The 23,309-nt window shown below is 22.1% G+C and overlaps 5 protein-coding genes across 5 annotated transcripts; 3 read left to right on the top strand and 2 right to left on the bottom strand.

Moving 5' to 3' along the window:
- Nucleotides 1–251: 251 nt before the first annotated feature.
- Nucleotides 252–9,278, top strand: PCHAS_1421400 (conserved Plasmodium protein, unknown function; the record flags this gene model as incomplete). Its single annotated transcript, XM_736391.2, has 1 exon — nucleotides 252–9,278. One exon carries the CDS (start codon nucleotides 252–254, stop codon nucleotides 9,276–9,278), a length of 9,027 nt encoding a protein of 3,008 aa, XP_741484.2.
- Nucleotides 9,279–9,535: 257 nt separating this feature from the next.
- On the bottom strand, nucleotides 9,536–10,044 carry PCHAS_1421300 (conserved protein, unknown function; the record flags this gene model as incomplete). The annotated part of the gene is made up of 3 exons (XM_734719.1): nucleotides 9,536–9,643; nucleotides 9,835–9,930; nucleotides 10,021–10,044. 3 exons carry the CDS (start codon nucleotides 10,042–10,044, stop codon nucleotides 9,536–9,538), a joined length of 228 nt encoding a protein of 75 aa, XP_739812.1.
- A 1,494-nt stretch (nucleotides 10,045–11,538) lies between these two features.
- On the top strand, nucleotides 11,539–18,398 carry PCHAS_1421200 (conserved Plasmodium protein, unknown function; the record flags this gene model as incomplete). The annotated part of the gene is made up of 4 exons (XM_016799624.1): nucleotides 11,539–12,532; nucleotides 12,712–17,546; nucleotides 17,758–18,231; nucleotides 18,300–18,398. The coding sequence occupies 4 exons, from the start codon at nucleotides 11,539–11,541 to the stop codon at nucleotides 18,396–18,398; spliced, it is 6,402 nt and encodes a 2,133-aa protein (XP_016654889.1).
- A 114-nt stretch (nucleotides 18,399–18,512) lies between these two features.
- PCHAS_1421100 (conserved Plasmodium protein, unknown function) lies at nucleotides 18,513–20,507 on the bottom strand (the record flags this gene model as incomplete). The annotated part of the gene is made up of 1 exon (XM_728007.2): nucleotides 18,513–20,507. The coding sequence occupies one exon, from the start codon at nucleotides 20,505–20,507 to the stop codon at nucleotides 18,513–18,515; it is 1,995 nt and encodes a 664-aa protein (XP_733100.2).
- A 1,713-nt stretch (nucleotides 20,508–22,220) lies between these two features.
- Nucleotides 22,221–23,067, top strand: PCHAS_1421000 (RNA-binding protein, putative; the record flags this gene model as incomplete). Its single annotated transcript, XM_016799622.1, has 4 exons — nucleotides 22,221–22,353; nucleotides 22,473–22,619; nucleotides 22,766–22,827; nucleotides 23,023–23,067. The coding sequence occupies 4 exons, from the start codon at nucleotides 22,221–22,223 to the stop codon at nucleotides 23,065–23,067; spliced, it is 387 nt and encodes a 128-aa protein (XP_016654888.1).
- Between the last annotated feature and the right edge of the window lie 242 nt (nucleotides 23,068–23,309).

Below are 23,309 nucleotides of genomic sequence, written 5' to 3'. Positions count from 1 at the left end.
CAATAAATATTTTCTCATTTACCAAAATGAATTAAAAAATTATTATTTATGAGAAATGATATGATTGGGATTTTATATATATATTCGATATATAAATATATACTTTTTAAATAGTTGTATTTATAATAACATATTATATATAGTTACATGATATAAATATGGAAGGGTTTAAAAAATACTGTTCAATGCAAAATCAAAGAGTTGAACTAAAATAATATTATACATATATGTAAATGAAATTTTAAAGGAAAATGGCAGATTTGCATTTGTTTGAAAAAACTAGAAAAATTGAAATTGAGATAATCGAGAAAAAGCTAATAGATATTCACAAATCAGTTGTATCAAAATTAGCTTGCTCAGATGTTTTAAATAAAGAAGAGATAATATTTTGGTGGAAAAAATGTGATGTACATGTAACAGACATTAAAGAATATGTAACACAATTTTTTGGTTATTATAAAAATTTTTCGATTTGTAATGAAATAAATATATTAATTGGAGAATATTTTATATATTTAATTGTATATTTAAAAAATTTAAAAAAAAAAAAAGCGCCTTTTAAGGTAATTAATTTATATATATTTAACAATAATAAATGGAAGCACGAGTTGATATATAATTTTTTAAAAGGGATATTTTTAAACGACGATGGGGATAATAATTATTGCATGAATTATAAAACATTAGTTATTGAATATTTAATAAATAATTATGATATATTTAATAGTAGTATAGGCTTTTTTTACACCAATATATTAAAATATATTAACACGAAATTACAAATAAATTTTTCAACAAAAAACCAAAATAATTTAAATATTTATGCAAATTTTTTAATTACATTTAATAGCAATGCAACACTAGAATTAACTTATGACATGCTTAACATATTTTCCTTAATTTCCAATAATTTAAAAAATATATTATTACAGTTTCCTTTTGATAAAGACATATGTACACATGTGTGCTTAATATATCAACAAGTAAACAATATTATAATTAATTATGAAAAACATATACATAGCATCTTAAGAGAAAATGAGTACTCGAATTATATGATACAAGAATGCAATTTTGATGAGGGTTATCCTTCAGAAGATTGTAAATCTAAGATTGATCATAAAACGTCGGACAATTTTGTGTGTGATATAAATACAAAAAAAATAAATGACGATAACAAAAAAACAATTTTAGACATATCGAATTGTCCAGAAAAATATAATGAAAAAAATCAGGATATTAAAAATAAGTACAGCAATAAACTTGAGGATGGGCACGAAGAGTCACACAAAAATGAATGCTTAAAAAGTAAGCTATGTGAAGGGGAATGTTTCAAAAATATAGGAAATGAAATAAGCGACGCCAAAAGCCATATTAGCATTGAACTGTTTAATAAATATTTATTTTTCATTACAAAAATAAAAAAGATATTACGAGAATGTGATAATGTCATTAAGAAAAAAAAAAGTGAAAACCCTTTTTTGACTTTATGTAAATATCGAAGCATTTTAATTATAAAATACAAATATGTGAAAAATATTACTATCGATGATAGCTTTTATTATTTTACGTTATTCTTTAAAGTACGGAATTTATTAAATGAGTGTAATAAAAATCCATTTATTATTTTCTTATGTATAGAAACTATAAATTATTGGCTCCAAAAGAATGACAAATTAAAATATGTTTTTGAACTTGGTGCAGAGTGCTATTTAAAAAATAACAGTTTTGAAAATAGTGACACATGTCAAGTAGTTATAAATGAAAAATTAAAAACTCATCAAGAACAAAGTCATGATATTAGTAAATCTAATTTATATGAAAGATATCAAAATGATGAATCCGACTTGTTTAAGGAAGATTGTGGCGGTGATAAAAACAAACATGATTTATCTAAAAACCAAGATAATTCAAAAAATGTAAGTGACACTATAGTAAACTTTGTACAAATAAAAGACACAAATATTTATGATATAGAAGAAGAAGGAATTGATATTCCTAATATAAGCCATTTAAGCGATAATACAATTTCTAAAAAAATAAATGAATTTTTTTCCATTGAAACAAATGCTGAAATAAGCTATTTAAAAAATGTGTTTAAAAATTTTAATTCAGATGAATGTAAAATTAAATTTTTAAAAGAGTTATATAAAATAATTATTAATAATATATTGTCAATATTAAAAAAGTATTCCTGGTATAATGTAAAAATAATATGGAGAAGTTGTATAAATGTTTATGAATCATTGCTTACTAGTAAAATAACAAAGTTTATAAAAAATGATATTTATAATAGTTTAGCGTATATCATATTTAATCAGGACAAAAAAAAGAAATATCTATGTTTATCCTTGTTATTAAAACATTTCAAAAATTCAATGTGTGAACAAAATGTGCTAGAACATTTGTTTTATTGCTTTTTTCTCAATGATGATTATTTTATGTTTAATTTATATGAATTATTAAAACAATGTATTAAGCATATATTTAATAATTCAGAAGACAGATATTTGTTATATTATATATTTATAAAAAACGTTTTAATAACCAACAGTTTTTATATGAAAACATTTTATATAAAAAAATTTATTGAATTGTTTTATAAAAACGACAATAACTATTTGTATTTTGTGTTAAATAAAGAGTATTTCCATTTGAAGCCATATTTCGACAAATATAATGACAATACCAACACAGTCGAGGCAAACAATCAAAACAATAACGATAACAATGTAGAGCCGTTTATGCACCTCAATAAAATGTCAGATATGAGGAATATTAAAATGAACGAACAATATTTTCAATTTATAAAATTATGTTTGATAGAAAATACAAAATTTGAAAAAATATCATATGACAACTTGATATATAATAATGAAGACAACATTTTTTTAAATTATAAAGTTATTAACTTTAATAGGTCTCATTATGATGAGAATGAACTAGAATCAGGAATAAAAGAGAAAGAAAATGAAAATGGAAAATATTTATTATACAATTTTAGCTCCATAGAAAATATTATGTATCTTGAATTATATTTATTGTGCACATTAAGAAAATATGAACATATTGAATTAGTTAATTATAAAGACGACTATTATTACGAATTAAATGGGAATTTCTTGTTAAATGCAAACACATTAAATAAATTTTTTTATTTTTCGAATGATGAAGTAATATTACCAATTTTATCATTTATATGTGAAAACAAATATTTAAATTTGGGAGACTTATATTTATTTTTAACATTTTTAAATACGTCAATAAATAGCATATCTAGAACTAGCAGAGATTCATATAGAAAATATATCATCTTATTTTTTGATAAGTTTTTTATTTACTATCAAAGAATGATAGAACTTGGTAGGAAAATAAGGAAAAAAGAGGATGAGGATATAACAAGTTGCAAAGAAAATGAAAATATCAAACAAATGGGAAAAAATGTTTATACCAATTTAAATAGTTTAGAAAAGCCGTTAATGTTTTTATTCGGTAATATAAATGTGATTGATAAAAATTATGAGATTCATTGTAATGATAATAATATTTTAAAAAATGGATATTCTACTTGTATATTCCATTCATCCAATAACGATAGATACTTTAATGAGAAAGACGATATTTTTCTATATAATTATTACTTAATGAATATAATATATATTTTGTTTAAAAATACAAATAAAGATATGGGAATAGAAGCTTCTGCATATTGCTTCGATATATTAAATATAATAATAAATTATTGCGCACATTTTGAAAATATAAATTTTTTTTTCTTTCTTTTTAATATAAACACAACATGGAAGGAATTCTATTTATTGTCAAAAGAATTGTTCTTTAAAACAGTGAGTATCATTCTGATAAGACGACAAAAATTTAATTGGTTAAATAATTTTATCCCATCATTAATTAAATCACATAAACAAGTCGACCACGCATTTTCTACAGTATTGTTAAAATTGTGTTTTATATCGTTAAACATTAATGATCGCATAAACGAAAGGAATACATTTTTATTATGTGAAAATCATTTTGAAAAGAGCAATTATAGCATTAGCAATCAATTAGATAAATATAATAATCCTTATATAATAATTTTGAAAAACGACAGTTCTAAGCTTCATGTTAATAAAAATGTCTATCCTAGCAACTTTTTTAATTGCTATATAAAATTTGGAGATATTAAAAATATAAAGGAAGACAATATCTATTTAAGAAGTTACATAAACTACTTATTTAATGATAATGAAGGGTATAGTATGGCTAGAAATATCCCATTATATATTTTGGAAAATTTTATTAATAAAATAAAAAAAGAAAATCTAGTGAAATTAACAAAATGCAAGCATGTAGAAAATTGTGAAATGTATAAGCTAGCTTATTATCTTAATGAGTTTATATTATATTTAAAAGAAAATATAAATTTTGTCAAAAATACTGTAGATGAAAATTTTTATAAAATTTTTTGTAAAATTAGTGTATGTAACATTAAATCATACTTAAATTTTGATAAATTAAAAACAAAATATTTATTAAATAATGATACTAATGTATCATCATATAATTATTTGATCTTGTTAAAAATTTACATTTGTAATATTTTACACTATTTTATGAACTATTTGAATTTTTTATTTTTAAATAATTCAAAGGATTTTCTTTTTGATTGTCGAGGGCATATACTTTTTGAAAACGAAAATGAACAAGAAGCCACATCAATTATTATTTGGTTATCCATCAAGTATATATGTATTTTGATTACGTCAATAATTGATTTCTCATTTATATTTAGTATACATTATAACAGAAAAAATGAAAACAATCTTTTATCACAAAATGGTTCAAATAGAACTGGAAGCACCTCGAAGGAACATGAACATATAGAAGAAAAAGGAAATAACAGTAATGATGAAAAAACGAAACAGAATTTTGAGAACAGAAAAGATACCCCAATATTTTTTTTCAGTAGCACGGAAATTCATTTTATAATTCAAAACCTTTTGAGTTTGTTATTATATTCTAAGCACATTGCTTGCCAGCAATATTTGTCTGATTGCCTATTAAACATTTGTAAAATAATAACAACCCAAACATATGAAGATATGCAAACAATTCCGTTATTTTATATATATTTCCTTCTACTTATATTTAAAAAGGAAAATAATATAACTGAAAAAAATAAAGAGAAAACAGGCACATGTAATGATAGTGAAATAAAAAATAATTTAGAAAAAGACGCAGAAAAAAGTAATTATGATAATATTAGTTCGGATAATAGTGATGATAGTGGATATACTCATAAAATACAGGATAAAGAATATAATAATCAATTTTTAAATAAAATTATTAGTAAACTAAACATTATTTTATCATCAAAAGATTTTAATGATATTGATATAAATGAATTATTGTCATCTGATTTTTTTAAAGGTGTATTTAACATGGAAAATGATGATAAATGTGGATTAAGAGATAAAAAAAGGAAAGATAGAAAAATTGACGATTCTAATTACGACAACTATTTTGAAAGAGACAATCAATTCAAAATAAATGAGAAATTAAAAATTTTGTTAATTGATAATAAAAAAGTTAATATAAATTTTTTAAGAAAATCAAATAATGTTTGTTTAGCTTTAATTTCATTAGCTAAATCGTATAAAATAAAAGATCAATGTATTATTTATAACTTTATAATACGAGTTATTACTAACTATTTGTATAATGGCAATAATGAATTTAAAAAAGTTATTTCCTTAAACGTTATAAAATATATTTACACTATTATAGATAACAAAACATTATATGGATATATTAATGATACATATAAAATATCACTAATGTATTACAAGAGCAAGTTTTTTTGTCTAAAAAGTTCAAGTATGTCATTGTATAATATTTTAACAAAGCGTTTATTAGCAAAGCTTAATTATTCTTATCATGTATCGTCAAATATGTATTATTTTTGTACAGGGAGCAAATCAAGATTGTTTAAAAATATTAATTTAACATTCTTTGATTTACTTAACTCTGTTAATTTGTTGAAAATATTTTTAAACATATTTATGAAAAAGTGTAAATTATTAAATGGCAAATTTTTTAATACAACAAAATGCATGCCATTTTTTGATTATTCAAATGTGTATGCCGAATTTATACCTATATTAGCTTTCCTTTCAAATATTATAATTTTTAACAATGATGATTATTTTTTACTTTATAACAATAAAGGTGATTTATCCTGTATAAGTAATATGAGCACTATTTTCAAAAAAGAATATTATATAGAGCCTGATATAAATAATGAAGATGATCAAGATATGATGACAAAAAATAATAACGGTAATGAATATGAAAACGATAATAATATGGACAATGTAGATAGTATAAAGAGTAATACAAGCAATGTGGGCAATATACATATATATTTCTTATTTATAAAATATTTTAAAAAGTTATTAAAGTATGGTAATTATTTTGTTCAATCATTAATATGCAGAATAATTGTTAATGTTTATTTGCATATTTACTTAAAATTAAAGAAAGTAAAGTTAGTTTTTCATTTTTTAGACAAAGTAATAACAAATGTTGCACAAAATAATGATAGCAATAACAAGAGAAAAAACAAAAATCACTATTTGCTATTACTAATTGAATTTTGCAAGAGAAAGGAAATACAAGCATTAATTGATGAAAATAAAAACAAATTTAAAAACATTTTTTTTAAGCTTTTATATATATTTATAAACAGCACAAATTATTCAGAAATGTTGTTAATTCTACAAAATTTAAATATTCTGTATAAAAAGTTATCGCTATCAATAAATAAAAATATAGTCATATTACTGTTTAATAAAATGCAGTTGTATAATAATGATATGTTTATATCAGTACTAATAAACCAATTTCTAATGAAAATATTAAAAAATATAAATAATTTTGTAGCAATTCTAGAGTTATATGTATCGAACGAGAATGAGCATCATATTGAAGCCTTTTTATACAATTGGGTATTAAATATTAAAAAAATCGAGAAAACTGAATTTAAAATAAAAGAACATAAATTAAATAAATTATCATGTTATAATACTTTTAAATTTTTCTCAAATTATATGGAAAAACAAAATAAAAATGATGCTGCTTCAGTGTTTATTACAAATGATAAAAGTTCATGCTATGATAAAGATAAAGTATCTCAAAATTTAGACAATGCTTTATATAATCAAAATTTGCATGGATATAATAACAATACATCGAATTATGATTCAATTGACGAACGGGTTTATATTTATCTGTATTTATTATTGTTTGAAATAATGAAGACGTATAAAGATAATATAAAAATAATTAAGTATTGTATTAGAATAATATTAACTATCATAAATTTTATTTCGCTTGAGAATTTAATGCTATTTGAAAGAATGCAACAGTATTATATGAAAAATGTAGATAAAAATTATCTAGACAAATATATGATTTCGTATAGTTATCTTATATGTGTAAAGTATTATACTGAAAATGGTAATACCGAAGAAATGGGAAAACAGAAAAATAGTATTTCTGAAAATGATTTCATTAAAAATATAATAGATTATATAGATAATGAAAAGAGTAAAATAATTTCTTGCCTTAATCAGAATAAAGATAATTGCATTATTAACTACGTATATTTTTATATTTTACTTTTTATAAACTTTTTTTCATTTTATTGTAATAAAAATTCTATAACATATATGAAATATTTTGCACGGGTCTTTCAAAATTATGGTATAATAGAATATAATTATAACACCATTTTAAAGAAAGAAGAACAATTAAAAAAAATTGAAAATAATAATCAATCTCCATCCAATCAAGATGAGAAAGCAGACATATCAAAATGCTATTATATGACAGATGAAATACATAGCATATATTACCAAAATAAAGAAAACATAACAAAGAGTAATTATTCTACAAGTAGTATTAATTGTGTTCATTGTAGTAATGATTACATAAATAATGATGATGAACCAAATTATAATGCTTTTAAAAATGAATCACAGAAGAATTGTGTGCGAAATGAAAAATTTGAAAATTGGTATATCAATCCGCTAAACAAATATATAAGAGAAATAGTATATAAAAAATCATTAAGCCAGAATATTACCTGCGATTTTATTTATATAAAAAATCCTTTAAAGCATCTTAGAGATTATAACTTATTTACAAGTTTTTTTATTGTACTATATAGTTCTTTAATATTCATGCTAAATGATGAAAATGAAGCAATAAGATATCAAACAAAAATTGCAATAATAGACTTTATGAAAAAAAATGTATTAAATATTTCAAACAATATAAAAGATATAACATGTACTGAGTTTTTTATTTATTACATATCATTATATTATAACAAAATAGCAGCATATATGTTAAACTTTTGCATTTATCAAGTAAAAAGTTGTATTAATGATTCTTTGTATTATAACCCACCAAAGCTGTTTGATCAAGAAAAGTATAATCTATACATAAACAATATATTACTCAACCATTTATTTATGTTTTATTATATTTATAACATTCATATAATAACTGAAAATAATACGATGAATTATTTTATGAAGGATACAGAAATGAAGATAGATTTTAACAACTTTATTGATTCTTTGGCTAATCGAAAAAAAGACAAAATAGCTGAAAGTGTAAATATATCAAGTCTATCAGTTGAATTAAATAAATCATTGAGTGAAATGAAATTCCACAATACTGATCTACATTTATTAAAACATCCCGAAGTATGGCAAAATATAATTACCAATTTAATAAGTTTTAGTAACAAGGGGTTTAACACTATACATAATAATAATGGATATATATTTATAACACTTTTCTTGTCATCATTAAAATTAAGTTATATTTCAAAAATCAAAAAAAAATTAGACGATTATTTATTTTTGTTACAATCTAACAAAAATATAGATTTGTTTGATTCGAATTTTATTATTTGTTTGACTAATTTATTCAATAAAATAATTATTCTTTTAATAAATATTTATATATTTTTTAAGAATAATATAAATTTGTATTACAATAGTTATTTTTGTGATGAAGTAGAAATTATAAAAAATAAATTATCCTCTATTTGTCATATATTTAAATTAATAAAATATGAGATTAATCCATTTGTATTAAAAACAATGGAGATCTTATTAAGCATACTAAATAATGCATATTTGAAAAATGAATGTTTTTTTTTCGATTTATACACATTATTATATTCGTTGAAAATGACTATGTAAATTTTGCATAATAAAACAAATGAGTTTTTTTTTTTAACTTTCTTAAATTTTGTAAAAAATATATTCTATTATACTTTACTAAAAATTATAAAGTATGAATTACACAAAAAATAAAATAATGACGCTAAATATACGTCGAAATAGAATCATAAAGATATATATATAGTAAAGAGAATAGCATTAAATTAAAAATATCATATAAAGTAGGTATACACCATGCACATATATTTAAAATCATTTATATATGTGTGTCCTTTTCAAAATTTATCAGGAAAGCATTCTTTAACATCTTTTCCATGTCTATTTTGGGCATGTTCCGCTAGTTGTGAAATACTTTGTGTCTTCATAAATGCAGTATAGCATACCTATACAAATCAAAAAACAATATATATCCATATGCCTATTATTTTATGTAAGACAATAAATCGATATTTATTATTTTTTTAAATAGTTCGCACTTCATGTATGCATAAAATTGTATAAAATGTTGCATATAAACATGTAGACGGTTGCATTAACGCATATAAATATTTTAGCTCTATTATTTTTTATATACTTTGCATATGACATTAAGGGCTTCTTGATTTGCTTTTATTTGTGATTTGCCCCCTTTTACTTCAACAGTTTTCCTTTCCCTTGCTTGGTTTCTTTTCTGTTAAAATAATATATATAGCATGAGATTAATCGCCATCAAAAATTACATTTTTTTTAATTTATGGTGTTTTTATTTTTTTATACTTACGCAAGCATTACTTCCTTTCCCCATTTTTTATGATATATTTTTTTTTTTTAAATGGCATAAATATATGACAAGCAAAGTTTAGAATTATTGACAAAAAACTGAAATTATATAAAACGAAGTAATGACAAATGGCTAAAGGTATATATATTATAATAAATAAGCAACTAAACAAAATAAATAAAATATAATTGTACTTATATTTATTCTATCCATCAAAAATATAAATAATATACAATTTTATTATAATTTCTCAATATATGGTAATAAGGATTCAGGTAAATATATGTTTTCGAATTTAAATATTATTAATACAAAAATTGTATGGTATTTCGTATTCATAAATATATCAAGCAGGTGCTACACAAGTAAATGGAAAAAATATCTAGTTAATTAATAAAAAGAAAAACAATATTAAATAAAAAAAATAAGATATTTCTTAACATAAAATAAAGGAATTATATATATAAAAGGGTTGCAATATTTGAGAAAATTACATATATAGAATCAATTTGAATAAGAAAAATGAAATTAAAATAATAAAGAAATACTATTCAACATTATTATTGAGTAAAAAATTGTGAAAAGTATCATTAAAATAAATATATTTATTAAGAATTAAACAACAATAATTTTTTGCAATAACAATAAATTTCTAAGGTGTAAAATAAGCGTATATTATCATAAAACATTATAATTTTTTTAATATTTTTATATATAACTAATCCCTTTTGTCTTCCACTACGTCAAAAATAAATTCTATTTAATAATATTTATTATAGCTATTTGGTAAATGGTTTTTTACGCTTAATTTATTTGTATCCCCTTAAAGGGGCTTAATACGTTTTTTTGGCAAAGTAGGATTTGTAGTAACTGTGTAGAAAAACTATATATATACATATAAATTTGTTTTTATGGGCATGCTTGGATAAAAATAATAGGTCTATCATAAGGGTCATTAAATTTCGTCTATCAAAATTGTTTTCTATTTAGTTCAATCAATAATTTTCATCGGCTCATTTAATAATTATAATTGTGTCTTTGAAAATGCATAAAGCATTATTTCATATTATCGGAAAACTACGTGTTGTAGAATAAAAATATTTTTTATTGTGTGTTTAAATAATATAAAATAGCATAAGCTACTTATTTCCTTCTAGACATAATTAATAAGCTACTACTTCGACACATTTAAACATTTTAATATTAAAAAAATAGAGAAAAATGTATTATTTTATTAAATATGAACACTCTAAATTATTGTAAAAACGAAATAAACTATCTCAGGTGCAATATTGTGCGCCTGCGAAAAAAAACCGTAAACTTCATTATTTATTATTTTGATATATTTTGGCCTTAAAAACCTTTAAGAAATAATATTTGTTTGGTTTTCATATTTTGAAAGTATCAAAAAAGTTTATATCGTCATGTGGTATATCTTTGTCTTTTATTCATAAAATATTTGCACAATTCCAATAACAGTATACATACGAAAAAGGGGAATGTTCCAAACGTACATATATGTTTTGTCTAATCTTAAAAACAAAAATATTCATTGTATGCTACTATTATTTGCAAATAATGAAATTTATTTGCTTCATGACAAAGCTTTTAATCCTAAATACAGTTGTCTTAATTTTTAACAGACATATAAAAAATGAGAATTACGAATTTTCTTTTTTTATATATTGCTTTACAAAAAAAAATATTCAAAGAAATGGTTTCAATGGAAATCTAGCTCAAGCAAGTAGCAAGGGATCACTTGAAAGTGATGAAAAAATGCGGGAGAATAGAAACCCAGAATTATATAATGATAATTCTTATTCATATACGCAAATAAACTCAAAAAGTTTTAATATAAACAATAAATATCCTAACCAAGACAAAAGTAATAAAAGTAAAACTGAAAAGATACCAATCATATATTCATCAATTGATCAAATTAAAAGATTTTCCCATATAAAAGGGAAACTAAAACTAGTTTATATTAGATCCTTTTATGATGGTAATAAAAAGGAATTATATGAAGGGAAATTCCAGTTCTATAAAAACAATATAATTTATGTAACAACATTTGCTGTTGTAAAAAATTCATTAAAATATAATTTTGATAAAGCCAGTAAATGGTTTATCGCTTATATGAATGTTTTACAAAAAAACAATTATAATATTACAGTGAGATGTAAAGGAATAGAAAAATATTATGGTTCAATTTCTTTTAATAATTATGAATTAAAACTTTTTGAAAATTTAAGAAAATCCTTAAAAAGCAAACTAAATATAACATATGATCATTTGCTCTATAACTTAAATAATTTTTATAGTGCTAAAAGGAAATTTCTAGAAATTATCAATTTTAGGCTTATTCATCCTGGTTTTCAATTTATTATAAAAACAAGAAATATTTACCATGATATACAAAGTTATAATCACAATAAAGAAACCTTCAAAAAATTAAACTTGTCTTATGATTCTATTGGTACTTCTTATAGGGTATTAATGCAAAGGAACATTAGTGAATTTTATTGCCGCCTTGGAAACGATAGTTAGTAAAAAAATCCGTGGAAAAGATAAAAATCTAACATATAACTACACTTTTAATAACACATTATATTTATGAACTGTTTCTTTCTTCTTATTTTTATATTTTTTAAATAGTTAATTTTATGTATATATCATTTTCTTCCTTTTCAGCCAAGACAGCCGAAGATAGATTTCTTTTGTATGCCTTATTACGAGATAAATTAATCGAATCCGAAGAAAGTGAGGAAGTTATAGTTTTTAAAACAGATGATAACAATATATTTACTTATGATGAGAAATATTCTGAAGAAATCAAAATATTAAATAAAAATTTTGAAATAGAAATTCTAATTGGTGAAGATGGCTATAAAAACGAAAATATAAAACATCATTTTCATTGGAATGATTACTATCCCTTGCATTTAGAATTACAAAACAAAGGTGTAATAAAATATGATTTTATTTATACATGGTTGTCAAAATATTTTATTGATAATGTTAAATATAAATATTTTTATCTTAATTTTTACAACACTAAATCGTTTGTAAATATGGAGAATGAGTTTCATGATATTAATTTCCACGCCCCTAAAGATTATAACTTTATAGAAAAGGGTCAACAAAATTATGAGATTAATGAAACAAAAACTCAAAATGAAGGATTAAAAATAGGCAATAAAATAAATGAGCCTAAAGAGAAACAGATAAAGAGAGCACCGGTTAAATCTGATTCACCTTTAGGAAGAAATAATAATTTTAAACCCAGCTTTTTAGAGTTCTACAGTAATAAAGAAAAAGTGTATACTAATAGCGGCAAAGACAAAAAATATTTTGATGACGATTTAAGAGACAAAATTTATGATGATGAGCACGAAGATATTATTAGGAATGTCGGGATGTTAGATTCATATAACCATATAAATATTATTGGAATGTTTCAAGGAGATTATAATGATTTATTTATATTAAATTGGCTGTCTGGAAATAATATTTTATGTGTTATTACTCCAGAACACTATAAGGAAATCCATTATAATACGATATTAAGTAGTTATTTTACTGTTTTGAATAAAATGGAACATGGATATGATAAAAATGTATTTATGATATCTGAGGATTCGAAATGGCTAATAATTAATGCAAATTTTTACCCACATTATTCTTATATAAAACTTTTTTATAATGATGAAGATAATGATATTTTTGAAGAGGAATTAAAATCGTATTTTTTATTAATACATTTTTTGTTAAATTCTAATAACAGTCCATGTAGAGATTATAAAAATGTAAAATATTTTTATGATGAACAAACTTTTAATATATATAATTTAGATTTTATTAGCAATACATTATTTTATCTTGTGTCTGAATGCGCACTAAAATTATTGAACTGGGATATTCCACTGGGGATTATAAACAAAAATGAAAATTATATAAATTTATACATATTTAATGCATCATTAAAATATACCAATAAAAAAATACATCACCAAGGATTTAAACTAAGGATCTTAAATGATGAGGACCCTTTTAAATATCCTATGTTTTATAATAAACCAATAATAGACAATTACGATTTAAAGTATGATTTTTTTTTAAAAGTTGTATCTAATATTTTTGTTCTGCATTCATTAGGCCTCGTTCATAGAAATATAAAACCAGATAATTATTTATCTCAAATAAAAAAATATATAGACGATGACCAAGTAAATGTAATACTGAGAAGTTTTGATACCATAATAGAAGAAGGTGGGTATGGAAAATTCAAAGGAAGTTATATTTATGCTGCCCCAGAACAAATTAACTCTTATTTTAATTATTCTATATACAATTTAAAAAGTGATATATTTTCATTAGGATTAAGTTTGTCTACAATTTTTTTAAAAAGAAAATTTGTTCATAAATATGTAGAGAATGGCATAAGAATACCCCAAGAAAATCATGTAAATAGCATTTTAAAGAGAAATCCGCTAGCATATCTTTGGATTAAAACTGGAAAATTATTTACAAGCGGCGGATTTAATTTATTTAAACGAAAAATATACTTAAAATTTAATGCTAAGGTAATAGAAAAACAACTTTCTAAAAAATATATATACGAATGGTTTGAACGAAAATGCTCTGCTATTAGCTACAACCAATTGGATGAATTAAATAAGCTGTTCAAAACAATCCAAAATATAAGAAGATTAAATATCAATTCGAAAAGTCATAAATATAATGAAAAACGCTACTATGGAAATTTAGTTTCGAAAGATTATAATCAAGAACACCCCTCCAAAATGTCTACTACAGGTTCTCCAATAATTCATAGATTTAGGGATGACATAAAAAGCAGTGGTAGTAACGATGAGAATCAAAATTATGTTTCATTTTATCCATTTAATTTGGAATTAAAATGCCAAAATTTTAAGTTGGATTATAAGGTAAATAACCAGAAACGCAAAGACAAATATGATGATAATAATATGGATAGCCAAGATATTGATATTTTATATTTTCCAAAATCTAAAGGAGAAGAATATAGAAATAAAAAAGAAAATAAAGAAAGTGTGATAAATAATAGTAATAAAGATGATAAAACTGATGAAACTATAATGCGGAGTAACAATTTGTTTAAAGAAATAGATTATACATATTTAATTGAGCATAATATAAAGAAATATGTAAAAGATTGTCATAGTTTAAAATATGGTATTATAGGAACAATTATGAAAATTTTTTCCATTGAATTTGAAAAATATAGACCTCAAATATTTGACATATATCTATTATTTAAAAATAAATTGGCATATTTAAAAAATAAAGAGAGTAAAAATGAGGATACTTTATCAATATTACAGAAAATTTCTGAACCAGATATAGACAAAATATTGAAAGAAAGAATACATAGTAAGTTTTACAACATTAATAAAATGGTACTTTTAAAGACATTGATATATTATGGACATTTTACTTTACATGAGCGCTTATCTTATGAGTTTAAAATGTATGAGTTACAATATTTCCCATTAAGTGAGGATAGTGAAGATACATTTGAAACTGTAATTATAAAAAGCATGAATAGAACAGATTTTAATGAATTTAGCAATTTATTATTAATCCAAGATATATATAATAATTATCAAAGGGAAGTAGAATATTCAAATATACATATTAATCTTTACATTGTTCGCGATGCTATTTACACGATTGATACAGCACAATTAAATAATATAATAAATCGTGATGTGATAAAAAAATATAGACAAATAGATTTTAAAAATAGGATGGACTTTCGATTATATAAACGAAAAAAAAACAAATTAAATCAAATTATAGACAATGAATTAAAATTTTCGATTTTAAATCCAGATTATAAATCTATTTTTCATATGAAGTTTGAATATAAACATCCTATTATTAATTCCTTCATTATAAAAGTTGATAATTATATAAAGAGGGATATGGGCATAAAATTAGCTGTTGTACTTAATGAAATGTTTTGGGGTCTCAAAAATAATTGCAAATGCATTAATTATACACATATGCATGCATATTACCAAGACAATAATTCAATTTTAAATTATGGAAATGAACAAAATAGATTAATAGATCTGCACAAGCCAATTGGAAACATTTTTAATAATTTTTCACAAAATAATATAGATATATCAAATGCAGATGCAACTAACCCTATGGATATCCATTTAGATATTCTTCTTAGAAATAGTGTGTATTTAATTGATAAAAAAATATTGTTACATTGTGGGAAAAGGCTAAAAGGGGAAGGGAATACATATATGCCTAGTCTTTCTTCTATGAGAAAAAATAAAACTATAAAAATAAAAATAGGTATAAATTCATCTATGTTCTTTTATTTGTCTTTTAACTTATCATTGTTACGATCGCAGGAAATTCATTTAAAAAATATAATTTATTATATATATAAAAAATATAAATCAAAATTGGATAAGCAATTTTCTTTTCCATATATAATAGGGAAAATAAACGGAAAAGACAGACCATTTAATTGTCTAATGGTAAATGAAAATAATACTTTTTTTTATAACAATGTTACAAAAAAAATTGTTAAAGAAACTTCTTTGAATAAACTTATTTTTGCATTATATAATGTGGATATTATGGATCCATCTTATATTGTTAAATCATCTATAAATTATTACAACCATAGGGAAAATGATAGTATTTTGCTAAGTATAGTAACAATTTGTAATGTTATTTACAATGAAAAAAATGAAAACAATAACAACAAGAATGAATCTGATTATTTTTTTAAAAATCCAAATGATCTTTATTTTGATGACAATCAAAAAGATGAATATAATAATGGAATAAATATTTCTAAAAAAGAAGCTTTAAAAAATATTAAAAAAAATAATAAAAACATAATAACAATAACTCATAAAAATAGCACTTACTATTATAGAGTGGTAAATTGTTTGTCTTTTTTAAATAACGAAGTTATAACATTTCATAATGACGACAATATAACAAATGTTTTTGATAAAATAATAATTCAATCATCGATCATATTTGGAAATCAAACGAATAAATTAAGAAAGAACCACACAAACATTCATATTAACAAAACGATCAACTTTAATATTATTTCAAATATAGTAAATTTGCAAAAGTATGAAGATCAAATGCATACATTGCCTGATTTTATCTATGAAATATTTCATTGGGCAATATTAAATCTACAACATAATGGAGAAAGCAAGTGTACCTATTTATTTAATAGACAAAATGCATCAATGTTTAATATGATATTAGGGATCACAACAAAGGAAGGAAGAAAATTCATATTATATAAGCATACTGAAGGATTGATCACATTCCTATTTTATAATATATTAAAGAATCAGGAATCCAACAAATATACAAGTGAAAAACTAGAAATGGCCATTAAATTACATAATGTTAAAATATATTTTATTATAAGGGACAAGACAAATCGGGCATATCCGTTTTTCTCTAATATCTTTAAGATGCCGAAAAGGGTATATATGCTTACATATGTACATATATATGTATAATACTTGTGAACTAAAGACTAATTTTTCATGTCTATACATATTTCTATGCATTGTTATATTATACATGGATTTAATTTAATTGTTCATTTTTCGTGTTTATGGGGGAAGACAATTTATAATAGTACTGCATAATTTTAATAAGTTTGTAATTCTTTTTAATTAATAATTTTTTTAGGGACCCCAAGAAAATTTTGTAAAATGCTTAAAACAACTTAAAGGAAAAAATGTGAATTTGTTGGGGGATGTTGTTAATGAAGATTTGTATATTCCTATAAAAATAAAATTTATGAATAAAAATATTGTGTATAATATGTCAAAAAATACTTTTTACAAATTAATATATAATTTTAATAATAATAAGGTTGATATTAGATATAGAAAAGAATTGCCTATACATGCGTTATCGAACTTGCATGAAATTCAAAATAAATTTCAATTTCTTTTTTTAAAGTGTTTACGACATTATATAGACATTCCGAACAAATTAATAAAGAATGATAACTTATTTTCAGTCAAAATAAGTCAAATGTTTTATAAAAAATTAAATAAAGAAAATTTTATTCATAAAAATAATCATTCTCACACAGTAGACCAAATGATTACATACATAAATAGTATTTTTACAGATAATGTTTTTACAATTGAGCATGTAAGTTTTATGCTATTTTTACACAGTTGAAAAGTTACAGTAATATATATATTATTAAAATGTTATAGTTTTGTTTGAATATTTTCAATTGCATTCTCTTTTTTCCAAATGCCATTACACCGGATGCATATGCCTACTTTATGTTTAAAATTTTCATATTTTCTTAGGGAATGAATTGTTCCATAAGCTCGAAAGTCCGAAAGTTTCTGAGGAGGATGAATTATATAATATACGAATAGTTATGCATGTATATATAGGGACAAAACACAAATATTAATGTCTTAACTATGTAAAACTTGAATATATATGCTTTTATGGGGAAACTTTTGGTTTAAGTTTATTTCTTCATTTGATGCGAGGACAAGCAAATTATAGAAAACTAAAGATATTTGTTTACTAGACATTTGATACAATGGAAATGCTTTATCTAATTGAATAACATCATTATTTTGATCAGATATTTTATATAAATAATTTTTTATTCTTAATAATTCTTTATCATAATTGTTTTGTGAATAAGTACACGATCGTCTTTTAATTAAAATACTTGATGGAACACTAAGTGTCTCTTTCGAAGTATCATTAAAAGTACTATTAGTAAAAATTTGTTGTAAAAGACTGTTTTGATGAGTAATTTTGTCACTTTGATTTGCTTTATCAAGATATGAATCGTTTAAATTAAATGGCTTTTCTTGCATATTCATTTCGGAAGAATTTATTTTATTAAAATCATAACCGATGTTATCCGATATGTTAGAATAAAAATTATTTGAACTTTTTGTATAACCCATTTTTTTTATTTCATTATTATCTAATTCCATATCCATAAAATAATCATTGTTAATATTTCCTCTTATTTGCTCAAAATACATACCTCCTATTCCCCTTTCTCCTTTGTCTTTTTTTTTTAAATCATCGTGAGAAGATAATGTTGATTGTGTTTGAATTCCATTCGATGTGACAAATGATTCATAATTTTGTTCATTTTCGATTATTTTTTTTTCAAATGTTTTATATAATTCTTTTCTTGCATCATGAGTCATAGAATTTTTTGCTTGGTCATATAAATTGAAAGAAACAATAGCATTATATGAATTATTTTTAAATGGATTTTTGAAAAAATAAAAAAAATGGTTCATGTTATCCAAATGACTATCAAACTGAGTATCACCTTTTTTTCTTTTTGGGAGCGGCATAAGAGGATTTCTCTTATTATTTTTTGAGTCATACCAAACGCTATCTTTTAAAAGTATTTCTTCATCAATTTGGGCAAACAGTCTTTTACCTTTGTTATTGTTATTGCCATTTTTCATGTCTCCATCCTTAGGTTTATAATTTATGTTTATATTATTTCCATTTTTCAGGCCTTTATTATTTTGCATATGTATGGCATTCCCATTTATTATAAAACTGTCATTCGTCATCCTTAGAGACAAATTTTTAGTGTCTATATTTCTGTTTGCAAATAAGTTATCATTAGAATGCTTATTTGTGTGGATATTTTTATTTGCTGCCCCATTTTGTATATTATATTTTAGTAGCATATCATTTGTATTTTTATCCATTTTTAAATTCATCTTGATTTCACCTGTACCCCCTTTTGTGATTAGATTATTCATCATATCATTATTAATTGTATAAAAATTATTATATTTTGAATAATCAAATGAAGAAGTGCGTGTTAGCATATCTTGATATATAAATTTATCATCATTATACATATCAATATTTTCAAAATTGTAATCATAATCGTTATTATACATATTGTATTCTTTTAACATTAGATCATTTATATTTGATATGTGTTTATTTTTATTATTATGTTTATCATTAATAAGCATATCATTCGTTCCACTTATACCTACACCATCTTGTAAGCATAATAATTTCTTTTTTATTCTCATTCCTTTTTTCGTTTTATACTTTTTCATATTATTATTTATTCCGTATTCTGTATTTAAACTACTATATAAACATCTTTTATACATAGAATAAAAATCTGCCAATAACACTTCTAATTGTCTATGTAAAAATATAGTTATTCCTTTGATTAATATCGCTGTTTGTTTAAAGTTATAATTTCCATCCCTTATTAACATAAGGTTATCATTTAAATTAGTATATCTCACTATCTTATCACTGACACAATTTTTTTTTAAAATCATTTTCCCCTTATAAAAATTGCTACTAATCCCTATAAAATAAATACATCCTATATTGGTCGATTTGTCATAGATGAGTAAATTTTTTTTTTCTTCACACTTTGAATTCTTCATATTTATCTAATTTTTTACTTTTATATTATCAAAAAAAAGACAATAAATTAATACCAGTTTATCTAATACTTTTTATGTTATTTTAATTAAAATATGTGTATATGCTATTTACACAAATGTTGAAAACACAATTATCAAGAAGCAAATAAAAGATATATCAAATGGATATTAAATAGAATATATGTGGAGCACAAGTAGATATGGAAAAAGTGGGCATAAATAGAGGAAGAAAAAACCAAATTGAAACAATAAATTCGAACAAGAATAGACAACTATTTAAATTGTAAATACAAGGAGTTATATACCAAATATATCAATGGAAAATGGAAAGATATACGATATATAAAAAAAGCATAGACAAGAAAGAACAAATTATACTTTTTATTTAATATATCTAAAAATACTATTTTATATAAATCTGAATGATTTTCAATACAGATATATTCACATTATTGTTGAGAAATTATAATTATAAGATAATTTTTATAAATATAAAATGCATATATATCGTTGCGAGTTTTGCAAAAATATAATTACTCTATATATTTTTAATAAATAGAAAAGATTTAAAAAAAATGATTAGGTAGCATTTTTGAAATATGTTTTATACACTTTTCACATAAAACAAATTCTACAATACAAAAAGTAAACTTTATATAAAATTCGATTTCTAATTATTATATGCTTATTTTTTTTACTTTGAAAAAATAACACAGTTATTGTTATTTATATACAATATTTATTTTGCATAGTTCATCTAATTATTTTAAAAGAATCACATCTTCAAACTAGTTTATATCAAGAACATATATAACCTTTTAATTATGGGGAAAGAATTGAATGTGAACAAGACAAGGGGACATAAAAATGTTAATACTTGTATACGAAGAATGCATAGATATATGCATATTTATACGACCTGTTTGTTTTAAAAATATTACCTACAATTTAGTGTAATTACATATTAAAATTATTGTGGCATGGGTATCATTTTATAGACAATATTTACACAGTTATATATATTTTTTTGTATCTTTTCATTGATATTATTATTTTTATTTTCAGTATAAAATATAGAAAAATGCTGAAGCTCTTTTTCGCTTTTAGCAACCTTTTCTTTCAATAAATCAGATTGATGTTGTAAGAAAGTGAATATCCCATTTTTTATTATACCATTTAAATGCTTCTATAAAATTCTAATACAAAAATTGTAAAAATGTATAATAATGCATATTACTTTTTCAATATTATATATATGTATCTATATATTCAAATACATATATAATTTTAATATTTCATTATATTAATTAATAAAATTATATTTTAAAAAAATTTCCTTTATCTATATATGGGCGCTTTAAAAATAAACTATTGAGCGGGACAAATTAATACAATCCCTGTATTATACAATTTACGGTTTTCCATTTTTTTTTTGTTTTTTTCATAACAATTTTATGGTTATTTATTTTATCCAATAAAATGATAAGTACACCTTTTCGAAATTTTTACATAAAAAAAATATAACTTCACGGGTATGTTCCCAAAATAGTAAATGGGCAGAATTTATCTTTAATTTAATTGGGAAAAAATATATAATATGGCATGTATTTATATAAATGGAATATATAGGTATAGTTATATGTTAAAGAAAAACTTAATGTTTCATATAAATCCTAATTTTCATATTTTCAAAATTTAAAGTTATGTTTCAATATGGCTGATGATGCTAGCGAAACATTATATGTTGGTGGGATTCATGAAACGATAGATAAAAAATGTTTATATGATATATTTTCTTCATTCGGGGACATAAGGAATATTGAAATACCAATGAATTTAGTTACAAGTAATCATACGTCATAAAAAGTTGAAATATTTTGCTTTCTTTTATTATTTATATGAATTTACAACCTGTAATTTTATTATATCCTAAAAAATTGGCAATAAATTTTTTTTTTTTTTAAGACAAGAATAGAGGATTTGCATTTATTGAATACGTAGAGAAGAATGACGCAAAACATGCCTTGTATAATATGAACAACTTTGAATTAAACGGGAAAATAATAACAGTAAACTATTCCAGAACTAAGAAAATAGATCAATATAAACCAGGTATGTGCCGATTTCCTTTAATTATTTAGTATTAACCATATAGTTACTTAATGATATAGTCAATTATTTGTATAACAGTGCTATCATTATATATAGAGAAAATTGGTATTTACATAAATTTCAAACTATGCATATTTTATTTGCAGTGTGGATCGATGAATTGTACAATCAAGAGCAAATGAGATTGATGGAAGAGGGAATTTCAAATGTAAATTTAATAATTTGTATAAATATTGATTATTTTATGCATTTGAAAAATTCTATTATGCATTATATGTTTTGTACTAATGAATCATGGAGCATCAATATTGCATTATGATTTGGCAATATATGCATATATATAATGTAACAGAGTTTGTGGAAAGATACATTATAACATGAGGTATTGTATTTATTTTTTCAGGTGGAAAAGGAAGAAAAAGACGCATCTCAAGAAGAAGGGGAATAGTAAATGTCTTGGGATTATTTATTATTGCTAAGGATGTTACAAACTACTATTATATATTTATTTTATTAATTTTACGATGCCTTTACTTTTAAAAATTATAAATTAAACATATTTTTTTGTTCTATAGTTATTACACTATATTATTAATAGTATTAATTTAATTATATTTTTAAAATAATAAAACAATAACCTTATTTTAAACAATTTATGACCATTTTTTTTATATAAAAAATACATATATT

This window comes from Plasmodium chabaudi (genome assembly GCF_900002335.3).
Source record: "Plasmodium chabaudi chabaudi strain AS genome assembly, chromosome: 14".
NCBI classification, from domain to species: Eukaryota; Apicomplexa; class Aconoidasida; order Haemosporida; family Plasmodiidae; genus Plasmodium; species Plasmodium chabaudi.
This window is presented reverse-complemented; position numbering and strand designations above follow the sequence as displayed.